Source organism: Schistocerca serialis, chromosome 3 (assembly GCF_023864345.2).
Source record: "Schistocerca serialis cubense isolate TAMUIC-IGC-003099 chromosome 3, iqSchSeri2.2, whole genome shotgun sequence".
Classification (NCBI taxonomy): Eukaryota; Metazoa; Arthropoda; class Insecta; order Orthoptera; family Acrididae; genus Schistocerca; species Schistocerca serialis.
This window is the reverse complement of record NC_064640.1, coordinates 877010909-877029278: the sequence shown is the minus strand read 5'-3', so window position 1 is coordinate 877029278 and position 18370 is coordinate 877010909. Positions and strand designations below refer to the sequence as shown.

At 42.4% G+C, this 18370-nt stretch overlaps 1 protein-coding gene across 1 annotated transcript in view; it reads left to right on the top strand.

Moving 5' to 3' along the window:
• The window catches only part of LOC126471292 (RNA-binding protein with serine-rich domain 1-like), an 87540-nt gene that overhangs the window by 56985 nt on the left and 12185 nt on the right, over positions 1-18370 (top strand). The window contains exon 5 of the mRNA XM_050099411.1: positions 5240-5341. Within this exon, the coding sequence (XP_049955368.1) occupies positions 5240-5341 (102 nt within the window). The remainder of the gene's footprint in view (positions 1-5239; positions 5342-18370) is intronic.

Genomic DNA, 18370 nt, shown 5'->3' with positions numbered 1-18370 from the left:
CCAGTGCTTTCCTCTCCCGCAACTATCCTGCAGACCTTGTCCACAAACAGATCTCCTGAGCAATACATTCCTCCCCATCCAACAACAATGTTCCTACCCCCAGACCACACAGAAGCATCCCCCTTTGTCACCCAATATTATCCTGGCCTCGAATACATCAACAAATTACCCCGCCAGGGATATGACTTTCTCAAGTCAACCCCTGAAATGAGATCATCCCTTGACAAAATTCTCCCCACACCACCCAGAGTTGCCTTTCGTCGCCCCCCTAACCTCCGTAACATCCTTGTTAAACCCTACAATATTCCCAGACTACCTTCTCTACCCAGCGGTTCCTACCCCTGTAACCGACCCGCTGCAAAACCTGCCCCATGCATCCCCCCACAACCACCTACTCCAGCCCCACTACCGGTAAAACATACACAATTCAAGGCAGGGCCATGTGTGAAACTACACATGTCATTTATCAGCTGACATGCTTGCACTGCACAGCCTTTTACATCGGTATGACAACAACTAAACTGGCTGAGCGCATGAACGGACACAGACGAACTGTCCGCCTAGGAGATGTCCAATACCCAGTAGCAGAGCATGCCCTCCAGCATAATTCTAGGGACCTAGGAACCTGCTACACTGTATGTGCCATTTGGCTTCTCCTACCCAACACAAGTCCCTCTGATCTGAGGAGATGGGAACTTGCACTCCAACACATCCTTTCATCCCACCATCCCCCTGGACTGAACCTACATTAAACAACCTCACTCCCATTTACTCTTCAGTCTTCTCCTCTTTCCCTTTCCTCTTTAGCCATTAATACACCTTTTCATCCTACATAGTTGTGTTTATCTTTATACTGTATACCTCTTTACTTCTGTATGCATCCTCTTTGGTTTGAAGCTGGCACAGTACTTACAGTAGAATATGCTACATCCCTTTACACAAACATCCCACATACCCATGGTCTCTCTGCCCTTGAGCACTACCTCTCCCAACGCCCACCTGAAGATCTTCCAAAAACCTCGTTCCTTATCACACTTACCAACTTCATCCTCACCCATAATTACTTCACTTTTGAAGGCCAGACCTACAAACAAATCAGGGGAACAGCCATGGGAACCAGGATGGCTCCATCCTATGCCAACCTCTTCATGGGCCGCATGGAGGAGGCATTCCTGAAGAGGCTTTCCCTGTTGCTTCATAACCTGGGTTGTCAGTAACTGAATCCACTTTCCCTTCTTCCCTTTCTTTCCCCTCTCTCCTCCATGATGAAGGAACATTTGTTCCGAAAGCTAGGAACGTAAATTTTCGGTTCTGTTTTTTGTGTATCTATTGGCTGTACTGAGCTGAGGTAAGTACTGGCCAGCCCCTCTATCTCTTTGTTAGTATTTTTAAGATCTGGTAGAGGGGTCTGATGGGCCCAGGTTTTGGACAACAATGACATTTTTTACTATCAGTATCTGTAGCTACATGATCTATAGATGAGGAAGATCCTTTCGTTATTCTAGTTGGAAAATTAACAAGGGCAAATATTCCATAACAGCTTAGAATATTCACATATATGTTGCTAGCCTTATCAGGCTTCATCATATTAATGTTTAAGTCACCACAGATAATTACATTTGCTTTTGGTCCAGAAACCTTGTCTAAGCTTTGATTCAGTTTTGAGAAGAATATATCAATGTCTCCACTGGGAGAGCGGTACACACAAAATATGACTAATTTTTTTGCTGTGCCAGGTCCTATTATTTCAACAGCGGAAAGTTCAAAATGTTTGTCTTCACCTAGATCTAAAATATCATATCTAACTTTAAATGACATACCTTTTTTTACATAGATACATGAACCTCCACAATTCATTGAGATTCTGCTATAGTAACATGCAAGGTCGTGTGAGGCTAATCCAATGTGTTCAATTTCCTTCCCTTTGCACAAGTGTTCGGTGATACACAAAATTTGGCTATCAAAAGTTTCCAATTCTGTTTCTAGCTGTTGAGCTTTGTTCTTTATGGCTTGAATGTTTTGGTGAAACACTGTTAGGCATTTGTTTTCACTTATCTTGGTGGCGTCCTTCCCTTTAGACCTGATGCTAAAAAATCCTTTAGATGAGCTGGTGGCACGGTTATTCTTCAGTTGATGACAGTGGAGGTGAGTCGGTTGCACGTTAGACTTGGAAGTTGGCGTATCTGAAGGTATCTGTCTTATGTTAGTCTTGTAACTGAGGCCGGGTTCCAAAAATCCTGCAGAGTTGTAAGTTCCTGGTTCTTGTGCTTCTTCTGTTTGCTTATGTTACTGCTAATGATGGTGAAGCTGGTGAAAAGTCTTTCACTGTTGAAGACTGATGAAAGGTCGTTGGCTGCTGGCACATCAGGCGTTTTTTTCTTGTTAATGATGCAGTTGCGTAGTATGTAGCTGCTTCTGCTGAAGCTGCTTTGGAAACTTCTGTCCTAGTTGAATCATTTATTTCAGCTGCTTTTGAGGAAAGTGGAGATTCTGGTGCTGGACCTGTTGTCAGTGATTCAGTTTCATTTTCTTGTTGGAAATTTTCAGTTGCTGTGTTTGGTGGTGGAAGGGGTATGGTCATGCTATTCTTGTCCTTAACTGCCTTCACTGAATTAAGGATTTCTCGACTAATGAATGATTTTCCGATTTTATTTCTGTGAAGCCCATGCCTGGTAAAATGACTTCTCTCTGTAGATGGTACGTCCACATATGTGGAATTTGGGAGGCTTTGGCAGATTTTCTCAAATTTCCTATTAGTAACTGTCATTTCTTTGTTGACACAGGATTGTTCTATAAGATCATGTCTTTGTGGGATACTGGCAATGTTGAAGTTAACATCTGTAATTTTCTGTAATGTACTTCTTAGAGCTCTTGTGGCGAGTTTGCCCTCATTCCTATAAACATCATTAGCACCTCCTATTATGAACCGGCAGTATACCAGTGGACTGTTTGAGCAGAAATAAAGATGTACACTCACTGGGTAGCTAACCTGATCTTACCTGTCAGTTCTGAGAAGTTACAAGTAAAATAAACATGTCTGCTTACTGCCATGATACCATGGTCTTCAGTTTCCTCTGCTATTGTGGACAACAATGTATCTGGTGTTCCCTGATCACTCAGGAATTTTATTTTTCAAAGTACCATATGTTTTTTTATATCAATATCTTTAAAGCTTTGTAGTCATCTTCAGTATATTGCGCAAACTGTTAACAATGATCTCACACAGTCAATATTATTGTGCAGTACTCAGTATTGCACAATAAATATTGAGCGTGTGAAGCTCCTTCACATATGTGGGGTGCAGATGTATTCATGCAGGTAACTGTATAACAATGTGTTCAGTATTATTTTGTGAGAATGTTTGTCAATACCATCAATAGCAAGCACAGTTTTCTCAATTGATACTAGGCAAATGAAAGTCATCATTACTGTATGATCAGGGTGTTTCATGTTATTGGGATTAGGTTATTTTTAAATGACTCTACAACAATTGTATTAGAATCTAGTGGATGGTTGAAACATCTGATTATTAATCTATACCAACAAATGCTATTTAGTCTTATCCATACGATACTGCAGTCAGATTTATTTTCGGATTGGTAGACCTAATGTTTGCACTTCACCACTAGAGTAACTTTTTTTAGCATGTAGTGCATGCTTAACTTATTCAGTATAACTTGGCTAGTCTGTACTCTGTGGCACAGGTTTAGGATTCTACAGCTGAGCTTTGTAGAGAACCAACCATCTTTGGCTTAGATGCTCCCAAATGAGTCCCCCGAACTATGGTGAAAGTCTATAGCTGTGCTGACACTGCGTGATTTATGCTAGCTATCATCACAACTTATGGCAGTCTCCAGAAAGTGCCAAGAATGGTCACATGCCCTAGGATGTCATTAGTATTAATGTGGCAATGATTCATAGCTGACTGTAACATGTTCTCTCAGCTGCTTCTGGGAAGGCCCATTCCCTCTGGTGGACTATTAAGCCTGAGGTACTCACCAAGAACACATTTGATTCATTCCCCTCCTGTGTTATTACTCTAAGATGGGCCATTATGTGCCTAACAATTGAACTACCAACAAATAACAGCCCCGTCTGTCTCTTCTGTGACTGTCCACATCTTGACAGAAGAAAGACTGTTGTCTGACTGTCAGAGGCAAGTCTTGCTGGATCTGTCTCGTATCAAATGAAGGTTGTCCCTAGAACTTATCCATTACAAATATGGAGCTGTCCTTATGGGCATTTGCAGCTTACAATATTCTCCATGAAATGGTCATGAATGCTTGCTAAACTGGGTTTCTCTACATACTAAGCTGGCAACAAGAATAAATGGTAAACTCATTGGTCAATTTGTGCCAACAAGGGACCAGTCCTACAACTCCATCACTGGTACAGTTGCTTATTAAGCTAGTGTGTGATTGCCAACACAGCTCCCAGATTACAGCTAACTCCTCCAGCAAGACACCACAATGGGTAATAAGCTATAGCCATATCTACTATTGAAAGCTATATGTGAATCTACCTAACTGCACCGTACAAAATTGCAGCTGTGGCTAATGCAAGTTATGTTGCTAACTAGGGCTGATGCCTAAGGAGCTGGCATTGCTGTGTCATAGATATACTTGCTGTCCAAAAGTTGACAATTCTCTATGCAGCAATAGCAGCAACTGATGGTGATGGTGGTGATGAAGATGAATGATTGTTGTCATTATCAATTATCATCATCATCTCTTTTTCTGGTTTCCTTTTATCTCTATTTCTTTTTTTCCTTTGGTGATTGATTTCTTTCTTCTAATGTCTTTCTTCATCCCATCACACTATATATACCCTTCTTTTCCTCCCCCTTCATTGTTGTTGTTATTACAGTAATCATCTCTAGTAATTGTTGCTGTTTATAATGCTTCAATTCCTGTTTTTTTCATCTTTTTCATTCTGAATTCCATTTAGATCATAAATTGTTATTAGATCAGTACTACTTATGTGATTATGAATGAAACACATGTAACACTGGGGAATTATTCTATACTATTTATTATTTGTAATACAGACTGATGATGGATAAAAACTGGCTCGTGTAACAAATAATAAATATTATAGAATATTACACCAGTGTTGTGTGCATTTATTCATACTGCATAATATATTCTATCACGAACTGCCAGAACAGTCAATCAATGTATTTATGTGATTGATTGTAAATTGTGTAATTCATTTGTGAATTGTATTTTAAAATTTGCAGGGCAGATAGATGGCCAGGAGATAACAGCTGCTCTGGTGCTGATGCCACCCAAACCAAGACCATCTCTACCTCGCCCCAGTCCTCCCCGCAGACCTGTGCATTGTTGGTCTCGATCACCGCCCAGGTGAACAGTGAATAGTGAAATAATATATATATATATATATATATATATATATAAAGTACTGAAATATTGTAATTCTTCTCTGAAAGTGTTCTTGTTTGCAGACATTTACTATTTATAATTACTGTACAAGTGCCAGAAATCACAGCTGTAGGTTTTAATCTGATGGAATATTTCCATGAAAAACATGTCTTCCCTTTCTGTTTATTTTCTTTTCTTCCTCTTCCTCCTATGCATATTGATTTTTTTCTTCATCCCCTCTCACTATGCTGGGTCTCTTTCCTAAGAGCCATAAGGTGCATTTTCTCTGGTGTTTCAGCAATATTTGCAGTTTTGTTTTTGGACTGCATAACTGAAGTCAGCCCATACAATTACTGCCTGTCACGTCTTTCATGCAGTGATCAGTAACAACACAAAGTGTCAGTTTGTTTCCTGTTACAAATGAAATTATTTTTAAATTGCAATTTTATGAGCCTCTTCAATATATCACTCCCAAATACTTGTTATATCAGTATCTATTAACAGGTATAAGTTCATTGTCATATGGAATAATTTTCTGGGGCAATGTCATACTTAGAAACAAAGTATTCATTGCACAGAAATGTGTCGCAAGGATATCATCTGGTTTCCATCTTGAACTTCATGTAGGCAACTATTAAAAAATTAGACGTACAAATGAAGATTTCGTAATGCATTTACTTTCTTCTGTTTTTTGTGAAGACTTAGGCACAGTTCAAAATTAATAGTAGCACTCATAAATATAACACTGAGAATGAAAATTGTTATATAGCTAGGGAAGGCCGAAATGCACGCTATAAGCTCACGCAGGATGGCGTGAAGTCTGAAACAGGATACGTAATGAATGCTATAAAGAAAAGTACGTAGCTGCTGGAATACTTAACTTTAATCCATCATTTGTATACATCGTTCTTGATGAGACATGCTTCATACGATAACTATCAGTTGCTATGGCGCCTTGCTAGGTCGTAGCCATTGACTTAGCTGAAGGCTATTCTAACTATCTTCTCTGCAAATAAACGAGGCTTCGTCAGTGTTGCATCGCTAGCTAAGTCGTCCGTACAACTCGGGCGAGTGCTAGTACGTCTCTCGAGACCTGCCGTGTGGTGGCGCTCGGTCTGCGATCACTGACAGTGGCGACACGTGGGTCCGACATGTACTAATGGACCGCGGCCAATTTAAAGCTACCACCTAGGAAGTGTGGTGTCTGGCGGTGACACCACAAAAATAGTCTACGCTATCCACAACTCTTGCACAGAAAGTGTCAAAGTATGCAACTATTAATAGATTGGATCATTTCTCTTGTGATTTAAAATTGCTGGCAGATAGTATAAGTTTCAGAAACAAACTGAAATCATTTCCCCTTGACAACTGATTCTATTCCATAGATAAATTTCTGAGAAGCTAGTATGTATGTAATGACAAATTTATTGTAGACTAGCTGAATACTTGGCACTAACCGGTTATGTGTTTATTCCAGTCTTCAGTTAGTCCATCTCCCTCTTCCTCTTCTCTCTGTCCACCTCAACCCCCCCCCCCCCCCCCACACACACACACCCTGCACTCCCTGTCCATCTCCTCCTGCCCATTTCTGTCCATCTGCTTCTCCCTCACCTGTCTAATTCCTTCTCTCCCTTCTAATTCTAATTCCATCACCTCCTTCCCCCTCTCTCTGTCTGTCTCCTCCTTTCCTCTCTCTCTGTCTATCCTGTTCTTCCCCCTCTCTCTGCCCATCTCCTCCTCTCTCATTATTTCCCCATTTTATCACCCTCAGCACAATAGGAGGTTGGTGATTCTTACCCCCATAGTACTGGTGATTCTTACCACCATAGTATTTCTTTCCAGATCGGAACTAGTATGTGTACTGTATTGGACTGAAATCGTTCAAGGGATTTAGGATCAGCTTTTTAACCATGGTTTTGCCCACTTACACATATACTTCATATATACTTAACATATTTTAGACATATTTCACATGTATCTCTAACAAATTTCACCCTGTATTTTGAACATCTTAATGTTTATAAAGTCATATCTCATGAACTATGTGCTGTACAATTACATCATTTTGCAGGTACATCCAGCAGCATATGTGCCTACTATATTTAAAATTAATTGTGAATAGAGTTTCATAGGACACAAGTAATAAATTTAAATGTAATGCATGATGCAGCAGGTTATCACACATATCAGTGTTTATGACCTCATATCACGTGAACTGTGTGTCGTACAATTTTTTTTTTTTTTCTAGCTACATTCAGCAGCAAATGTGGATACTGTTTGCAAAATGTGTTGTCAATAGAATTAGTAGTAAGTCAGAAATAAATTAAAATGTCATGCATGATGCTGCAATTTTACAGCATGAACACCAAAAACATAGCAAGTAAGAAACTTTTTTTGTTTTATTATTATGTGGAGATTGTCAGTGAGAAAAGGTTTCATAAAGATTTGAAATTATGCATAAAGTTTGCTGGAAGTCACTAAGTGCTCTTATTCTCAAATACTGGATGAATAAAGTAAGGGCATTTGCCCATGGTAGGCTACACTGCTTTTACATTCCACTCTCATCCTTTTGACAGGTAGGTCATTCTTATCCCCACAGCAATTCTTTACAGACAATAAGTGATATGTGTACCAATTGAAATTGGTCCAGTGGTTTAGGAGAAGATGTGGAACATACACTGATAAGCTAAAACATTATGACCACTGCCCACCGCAGTGTTTGGATGTTGCCTGGTGGTATTGCAGGCATGTGACACGGTAACAAAAGTATGTAAGCAGAGCAGATGCAAATGGGGGCTCACCCTAGCAAAGATGTGGGCTGCAAATGGAGAAACACATTGAGATGAGTGACTTTGACAAAGGGCAGATTATTATTACACAGAGCCTGTGAATGAGTATCTTAAAAACAGTGATGCTGGTCGAATATTCAAATGCTACTTTTGTGAGCATCTACGGAAAGAGATAGAAGGAGAGTGATATTATCACTAGGCACTAAATGGTTGGGCATCCATGACTCTTCACAGAACGTGGAGTTTGGAGGCTTGTCTGCTCTGTAAAGTATGATAGATGGTGACCTGAGGCATCTTCGCTGAAAGAGCACAATGCTGGTGCTGGTGCAAGTGTTTTAGAGCACATCATTCATCGTACGTTGTTGAACATGGAGCTCCACAGCTGAGCACCCCTACATGTCCACATGTTGACCCAATGACATTGTAAATTACATTTGGAGTGAGCACGGGAATATCAGGATTTGACCATTGATCAGTGGAAGCATGGTAGGTAATCGAAGACATGTTGACAGCGGTGAACCACCTGCATCCCTTCATGTTTGATATCTACCCTGATGGCTATGTCATTTTACAGCAGTATAATTGTCCATGTCTTGGAGCCAGAACCATGCTACAGCAGTTTAAGGTGCATTATAGTGCACTCACGTTGATATCTTGGCGATCAAATTCACCCTATGTAAATCCTATGGAACCCACTGTGCTACTATTGAGTGCCTTCACCATGTATTCAAATCAGTGGCCCATTATTTATGTGAAATACATGACCTTCATGTAGACAGCCAATGTCATATACGTCATAAACATATCAACAAGCTGTCTGACCCGTGATTTGCAGAATCGGTGATGTTTTTCATTCCAAAGCAGGACAGACGGTCTGTTAAGCAGGTGCTCATAATATTTTGGCTCATCAATGTATGCAGAAACATAAATACACATACATATACATCCATTTTTATAATACGTATGGATTAAGTTTAAAAAATCTAGTCATGTGAATGGCTATCATTTCGCAATGTTTTGGCAGAGAAAACAAGTATTAATTTTTCAGCTACTGGCACTTTCTTTATCATTGTGAACTATCATGAGTATAATCCATGGAACATACAAAAGTTAAACTAAACTCTTGATGGGATTGAAGATAGCAGCCAACCGATTGCAGAGTTTGATTTTTATTAACCTTTTAGCATACTTTAAACAACTATAAATTTGTCTTCTTCACAAGGAAAGTTGACCTATTGAACATATTATAATAAAATGCTTACAGATATCAACCAGAAAAGGAACCAAACCAGATAAACAATAATTGCAAAAAGTTTTAGATGAGCATACTCACTTGTAAATTCTCATACTAACATAAATGGATGTTGAAGCCATGAGGATCTTATCTAGTACAATGTGCACATTACCAACAAATATTAGTAGTTAAAATGCATAAATGAAGGTAGTAGCCCAATGCTGTAGGGCTTTGTTGTAAAACTTTAACCATATGACTTTTCAAATGACTCCCTCCATTGTGAGAGAACAGATGCCCCTGCTCAGCTTCTTGATCCTTGTTCCTGGTCTGTGCAGCTATGCATTCTCTACTCTCCACCAACCAAACCTATGCCACTAACAGCTACACGACACCATCAGTAGTCATGACATAACATTAACACATATGACACTGCCTTCAGAAAACATTTTATGGCACAAACAAGGCTCGTACCAAGAGCTGAATAACTAAGATTGCAGGCAGAGGCAGTGGTAGGTGGTGCTTACTGCGTGAACGAATGTGCGCATAGCTGCACTGAGCGGCTAATGCCTGGTTCAGCAGACAAAAATGGTGAATAACTAAAATTAAAACAGAATGAAATTAATGAAAATAGGAAAAAGGAGGGATGGTGTGCTAGGGAAAGGGCAGGGAGGTCCAATTTTCCTTCTGAAGAAAACAAATTTGTGTTTGTCAGACCCATGGTAAAGGGTTAATAAATCTTAAATTCTTCTACCGGTTGGCTGTTATTTTCCAGCGCTATCAACTTTTTATGTGAACTCTTGCTGAAGGGCAGCCATGATTAAAAATTTTAAACTAAACTGTCATGTCCTGTGTGCAAAATTGTCCCTCCCTCCATTGTGAGAGATTAGATCCCCCTGCTCTGATCTTGATCCTTGTTTCTGGTCTGTGCAACTATGCATTGTTTACTCTCCACCAGCCATCCCTATACCACTGACATTGGCTACCTGACGCCATCAGTAGTATCTGTGCATTTCTAAACCCTTGTGCTATGAAGAAGTTAATTTTAGAAGCCTAAGCAGCCGAAACTGCTCTTCACATGACTTGGCCACATAGCGCTTCCTGTACCCCTATAATTGATTTGATTGTTTAGTATGTATAATTTTTTAACCAAACTGAAGATGTTAATGAAGGCATTTGAAAAGCTATTACCTGCTTTAGTGTAACAGTATGCACATGTGATGTAGCTAATTTTTGCAAGGTCGAAGAGTACGACATGGAGTCTCAGCTGGGTAATATACAAAGCAAGCACTGACATTCACACACTTGTCTTTTAACCATGAATAGGAAGAACTGATTGCACTCAACTACTAGTGCTGCCAACAAGGGAAGGAGATCTGTGTTTTTTATATTGCTTTTGACAGTGTGCAATTCGTTCTTCATATGGAATATACAAGACAAAACAGAAAAATTAAAGTATAGTAACAATCTAATCTCTGTAATAAAACTGCTGTACCTTATTTGTGCATATAATAATGTGAAACTAAAAAGTACTAGGAGCTGAAGATTGCTGAATCCAGCCAATTTGATGTCAAAGTGGTGGAAATCAACAGCTTTGGAAAATTTTTTGGCAATTGAGTGCTCGCTGGACCTGTTTGGGCACATTTATTTCAAGGGGTTGCAGTGAGTGAAATTCGGAGAAATTGTACAGAAAGTATGTTTATGTTAACCCCTCAAGCTTGGAACCCGAGTGTGTACCTTCAGTAGCCACCAGAAAGATCGCGGGAGGTGCACATCGGCACGGCACGTCACGGATGGTAGTTGCCGCAAGTAGAGTCCCGTCCACCAGAGGGCACGCGAGAATTCGGACGCGACCTCTGCCGGCGTAACAACAACAACAACTCAGGCAGCATGGGCCGTGCCCAGTCAGTTAACATCGGGAAAGCCTAGGACACAGTCCCGGTCTACGCTAAGTGAAGTGCGACGTAAACGTGAACAGTGTTACTACACAATTGGTGACTAGTAGGAGCGTTCTTACACATTTTGCGTCGTTGTTCCAGTTTCGCAGCTTCTCCACGGCATGGAGATTTAGTGCGGGTTTTGGTTGAGCAGCAGATGGAGCTCATGGCCACCATGAAACAAGTGCTTCCAGCGTTGCTCTCCACGCAGTCTGCTCCAGCGCCATTCCCTCCTCCCTTTCCCCCATATGACGAGACGGCCGAGGATTGGGACGCATATGAACATCGCCTTCGGCAGCATTTCCAGGCGTTTAATGTTGCCAATGCGGAGGTATGTCATGCTCTCTTCTTGTCTTGGATATCTCCCTCACTGTATCAAGTTTTGCGGCAGCTAGCGCCATTGCAGGAGCCCTCGTCCTTGTCTTTTGACGCATTGTGTTCATTGCTGCCTTCATATTATCGCCGCCACACGCATGTTGTGGCGGCTAGGGTTGAGTTCTATCAAAGCAAGAAACGGCCCCATCAGTCTTACCGGGCGTGGGCCGCTACCCTGCATGGTCTTAGTCGCAAGTGTCATTTTGTCACGGAGCAGTCGCAAGAGACGTATGCCCACGTTATGGTACACGACGTCATTGTTCGTTTGGCCCCTGACAGGGAGGTCCGGCAACAGGTCCTGCAGTTAGAAGACCCTTCCCTCGAGGAAGTCCTGTCCATTGCTCAATTGTATGAAGTCTCTCACGCTGCAGGTCAACAGCTGGGTGGACGACGTGCGAGCGGTACAATCCCGCCGTTACGGCCGCTCCCGCACGGCGCGTAAACAGAATTCCGGCCGCCGGCCCCTGTTGCTGTCCTGTGCGTCATGCTATATACATCATGATCGGTCAGAGTGCCCCCAGCTTTGGGCCGTTTGTCGCAAATGTAATAAAAAAGGTCACATTGCTAAAGTTTGCTGCTCAGCCTCAAAAGAATCAAAGGAAGCAGGTACAGAGGACATGGACGTTGACATTCAGGAAGTTTCATTGGGCCAGGCTCCCGACGCATCGGCACGCAAACTCTTTATCGAGGTGTTGGTTCGGTTGCGCCGGTTACAACTGCAAGTAGATACGGGCGCGGCAGTTTTGTTGTTGAATGCACAAACTTATTCCGACCTTGGATCACCCCCGTTGGCGCCAGTTTACCGGCGTCTACGCGGTTATGGTAAACAGTTCATTCCCCTACTGGGTCAGTTCACTACCGACGTGACTTACAAATCAGTCACTTGGTCTGTTACTTTTATTGTTGTCAGTGATGTGAGCTCCGCTAACCTTTTTGGCCTGGATGCCTTTCAAGCTTTCAGTTTTTCTATCGCTGACACCATACAGTTGGTCTCTGAAGACGTTCCCAATCAATCATTGGAATCTTTGATCTCCGACTTTCCAGATATTTTTGAGGAGGGCCTGGGGCATGTTTCAGATTTTGAAGCTCACTTAACGTTGAAGGCGTCGGCTCGCCTGCGTTTTCTACGCGTGAGGCAGATCCCCTTGGCTCTCCGCCCTCAGGTAAAGGAAGAGCTAGACCGGCTGACAGCCCTAGGGGTCGTTCTTCCCATAGCCCGCCCCCTGTACTGCCTTCTGAGCAAGGGTGTTCCTTTTGATTGGTCGCCTGCATGCGAGCGAGCGTTCACCTCGTTCAAGGGCCTCCTCACGTCAGCGCCTTGTTTGGCTACTTTTGACCCCCATAAGCTGTTGGTCCTGGCTACAGATGCTTCGCAGTATGGGGTGGGGGTGGTCCTGGCCCATCGCAACGCAGATGGTTCCGAGCAACCACTGGCGTTTGCGTCTAAAACTCTTAGTCCCGCGCAGGCCCGTTACTCCCAGGTGGAAAAAGAGGCTTTGACCATTGTCTACACTGTTACCAAATTTCACCTTTTCTTATATGGCACGAAGTTTCAGTTAATCACTGACCATAAGCCGTTAATATCGTTATTTGGCCCCGCATCTCATATTTCGGATAGGGCGGCCCACAGACTACAGTGCTGGGCCTTGTTCCTCTCTAAGTACCATTATGACATTCATTTTCGCCGTACCGGGCAGCATGCCAACGCCGATGCTCTTTCCCGTCTTCTGGTGGGCCTGGATCCTACGTTCGATCGAGAGGAGATTATGTGTTTTCATTTGGATGTGGCATCCCGCCAAGCAGTTGATGGCTTCCCGATCACTAGTTCTCGAGTCTCCAGGGAAACGGCAGCCGACCCGCTTCTCCGGCAAGTAGTTCACCTCATTCAGCAGGAGTGGTCATCCCGCCCTCCAGGCCGGGCCTCGGACCCACTTCGTAATTATTTTGTTTTACGAGAGCGCCTCTCGGTCTTGGAAGGAGTTCTCCTTCTGACTACCAATGATACAGGTCCTCGCGTGGTTGTTCCTGCAAGTTTACGAAGGGAGGTCATGTTATTACATGCGGGGAGCTGGGGTGTTTTCCATACTAAAACCTTGGCTCGCAGACATGTGTACTGGCTTGGTATTGACAGAGAAATTGAGCACTTGGTGGCCGCCTGTTCCCAGTGTGCAAGCCAACAGGCATCTCCCAGGGCATCTCTTCATGGCTGCCGGCAACCCAAGCATGGGAACGTGTTCACATCGATTTTGCGGGCCCATTTCTCAATGGCTTTTGGCTCATTGTCATTGATGCTTATTCCTGATTCGCATATGTGGTTCGCTGCTCCTCAACCACTTCAGAAGTTGCAATCCAGGCACTCACAAAAATCTTTTCTGTGGAAGGTCTGCCAATCACCCTGGTCTCGGACAATGGACCGCAGTTTATTTCTCAGACCTTCCAGGATTTTTGTAGGCGCTTCGGTATTCGGCATGTTTGATCTCCCCCCTTCCATCCACAATCGAATGGGGAAGCCGAGTGCATGGTGCGCACATTTAAGATGCAGATGAAAAAGTATGTGCACGAATTTCCTGCGGAAGAGGCATTGACGTTTTTCCTGACAGCATACCGGACCACACCGATGGGAGAACGCAGCCCCGCAGAGCTCCTCCACGGGCGCCAACCTAGGACTCTGCTGCACCTCCTCCGGCCTGGTCCTCGCCAGTCTTCGCAAAACGGAGTACCTGGCTTTCCACTGGGTATGTCGGTCTGGGCACGTGGGTTTGGTCGCAGTCCACGTTGGATACCAGCGGTGTTCTTGCGCCGGAATGGCCGCTGGCTCTATACCTTGCAGGCGGGAGACCGGGTGGTACGTCATCACCAAAATCAGCTACGTCCACATTTGGGCACCCACCCTCCGACCTCTCGGACACCGGCTTCCCCATTGCCGGCACCTGTGTTGGTTTCTCAGGGGACGTTACCGCCTCTCCCCGCTGTGCCACACTGTGATGGTTCTCAGCCTTGGCAGCCCCAGCACCGGCATCACCATCATTCGAGATGCCTCAGCGAGAGCCGGCCCTCCTCGCAGGCCCGGTTTCTCAGGAGGCTGGTTCACCTGTGGTTGTCCCTTCCCCATCGTCCCCGCCACTGGCTCTTGCCCCTCCCGAGGTGGAACAGGATCCGGAGTTCGACAGCTTGTCGCCCGTTCTGTCCTGGGCCCCGGTGGTGGGATGATGGGGGCCTCTTCATGTGGGTCACTTCCAGCCGTATTCGAAGGTTCCGGCTCGAGGTTTGGCAGATCCCCTCGACTCCGGCCTTCCAATGGATGTGGAGGTCATCGCTCCTGCCCGACGCTCCACCTTCCGACGCAGTGGATCACAGTGGCTTCACCCCCCAAAGGAGGAGGAGTGCAGTAGACACCAGAAAGATCGCGGGAGGCGCACATCGGCACGGCACGTCACGGACGGTAGTTGCCGCAAGTAGAGTCCCGTCCACCAGAGGGCACGCGAGAATTTGGACGCGACCTCTGCCAGTGTAACAACAACAACAACAACTCAGGCAGCATGGGCCATGCCCAGTCAGTTAACATCAGGCATGCCTAGGACACAGTCCCGGTATACGCTAAGTGAAGTGTGACGTAAACGTGAACAGTGTTACTACAGTACTCATGCTCTGTGAGTGTCCCCACTGGTGATATCCTGACCATGTACTTGTCAGATGCCATTTTGCAGGTAAAACTGCATTGCTCTGCCATCCGTTAACAATGAGCAATATTCTTTCACTAGCTAACTGTAGAAATATCTCTGCTGACTGACCTTTAAGATCTTTGCTTGGAACCAATGAATGAATACTAACAGTGTAAATGACAGGGGAAATGATATAGGTATTGATGATGACAATACTATTACGTTTTGCAGCAGACACTCAAAACAAATTAAGAAGATAGTGAGAAAGAGATCAAACAAGTTTTATCAATGAAAAGCATATGGTATGAAGAAGACTAGAAGTGGTAAGAAGTTGACAGGTCTCATGTGCCTTTAAAAACACCATTTGTTCACAAATGTGGTCCTGTGAAACAGGTAAATTCTGCAGCTGAAGCATTCAAGCCACATTTTGGTGAAATTATTCAGAAGCCATCCATAAAAATATTGTTTTAGCAAGCATCCACTTTTCAACATACCAGTTTTTTTACCATTTACTATGCACCATGACAGATTTGAACTACTTAGTAGATACTTTCATTTTATAACAATTTTGTTTCTTATTGTTTAGTTGGTTTATGCACAAAATGTTCCTCATGCAGAGACTCTTCATCACTATACCACCGAGTTTGTTAAATGATTTGAAAACTTCTGGGGTGCAATTGAAATGTTATGAGAGTTCATGATCTAATGAGTGCATGTGTGTCTGTGAGCAAGGGGATGATATTTTGAACATTATTTTGAACATATCAGTAATTTGGTTTTATTTTTTAGTTGCTTTATGGGGGCTACTCTGTTGACTGCACATGTTCAAGCTTAAACATGTTAATGCTGTGTTTGTAAATTAACTTTTTTTTAAAATAGAAGAATAATATAAAAAGGAGAGAGAATAAGAATAAACTTGAAGAAAGATGAAGAAAAACAAGTTTCCTGCAAATATTAATCTCTTTCATGTCAGGAGTTTGGCAGTTGGACATATTAATACAAAACTGGATGAGATGTTTAATTCTTTTGTTGTAATGAGAGTGTATACTGCAATGACTTTATGTGATAAATTAAAACTGTGTATCAACCCATAGCCTTGATTTTGTGTATGCAGTGCAGTAATAATCACATCATCCAAAGACACCTCCCAGGCTGATTCAGTTTTTCACAAGCATGTGTCTGTGCTGTGCCTCACCTTTGACTGCTTCCTTCAGCATCTGCACTTCTTGTGCTCAGCATCTTGCTGTAATTTTGCATTAATGAGAAATGTGAAATGAAGGACTCAACACTGCAGTACCTAACCTGACATTTTTCCACATTTATTGACACATGTATTATTTTGATGATCAGCTTTTCTTGGATAATTTATACAGTATGTTCATAACAGGTAAGCATAGAGCAGCAACATATTTCTAATAAACCTTTTGTACACACTCCTGACAAAAACACAACATGAAGAAAAATCCAGTTAGCTGTAACCTGCACAATGATATTACGGAAATGAATGTTCATTGTGGACTGACTTTGCACTGTTTGCATGTTGGTAACTAAACAAGGTCTGCTTGGATCATTGTCCAGTACTCCTACTAATAGAAGAGTGTATGAATAAGTATTGAAATGTGCTATTAGGTTTTATTTTATTACAGGAATGCTAGCAAAATTAGTGAACTTATTATTACAATGAACCAAGAAGTAATCTGGCTAGAAAATTGACAAAACTGTAGCTACTATTTTGTGAATGCTGTGGATAATCCTGCAGGGATTCCCAGTAGCTGCCAAAAATGGGGCACAGTATGACATTTTCTAGATTGAATAATTAGCAAACTAAAATGTTCTTCTAATGAATGTCAGAATTTTGTAATCAGAAAAATAAGGGCTACAAGACTAGGTGACTGAATTTTTGAAATAGCACCAGTTAAACGTAGAGCCTTCTGGAAAATGAAAAGTTAAATTATGAATAAATTTTTAAATGGAGATATTTGAAGAAAAAAATTTTTTTTACTGAAAACAGGCACAAAATGGCATTAAGATGTGGTAATTGCAACATTCAGAGTTACTTTCTAGCTCTCTCCACATGTTTATACTGATATTCAAATTAAGAATATTTACTTACAAAAATAATTTTTAGGCAAATTAATTAGCTTCTTAGCATCAGCAATCTAGAACTCATGTTATGACCAATTAAACTTTTTGTATTTCAGCTTCAATAAAAAAATTACTGTTTTATGTAAGTATCATGTACATGTTATTAAAAATTGAGATAAAATAAAGGAAAAAATAATATTATTATGATTGGAATAAGATGGAAATGGAAATGATTATATGGCGTCAGTGGCCGGGAGTTCCCAGGCAGGAAGTTCAACAACAAGTGTAAGTCTTATTGAGTGTGACGCCACATTGGGTGAGTTGCACGTTGACAACGGTGATGAAATGATGATGAGGACAGCATAACACCCAGTCCCTGAGGGAAGAAAATCTCCCACCCCAGCCGGGAATCGAACCCGGGCCCCCGTGTGTGGCATGGAATAAGACAAAATGGATTGTTCAAGCTTGCTCTGTTGCACTCCCCTTATCTCCTGATCTCTGTAGAAGCTCTCTCACAAAGCTCTGAGATGAAAACTTGTTAGGTAGAGGATATAATTGTAAGTTTTGCTTATCCATCAACTCAGGAGAAAGAGCTTGTGACAAGTTGAAGCTTTTGGTCACTCTTGGAGCCATGTTTGGATGTTGACATTAGTAGCTCATTACCTGTAAAAAGTGGGGATCCTGGTTGGAATCCCAATCTGGTACATATTTTAACTTATCAGTACAATCATATGGATTAGACTTGGTGTTCAGACTATGAAAAGGGTGGCTGAAATACAGCTGGCCCACAAGTACACCAAACATTAGTCTGAAGAATGCTGGTATGCTATTACTGTTCCACAGACTGATTGAGGATTTTCTGAGGCATAATGTTGGTTGTGCTCTGAGGTTGAGCCAAGTCTCTCTCATA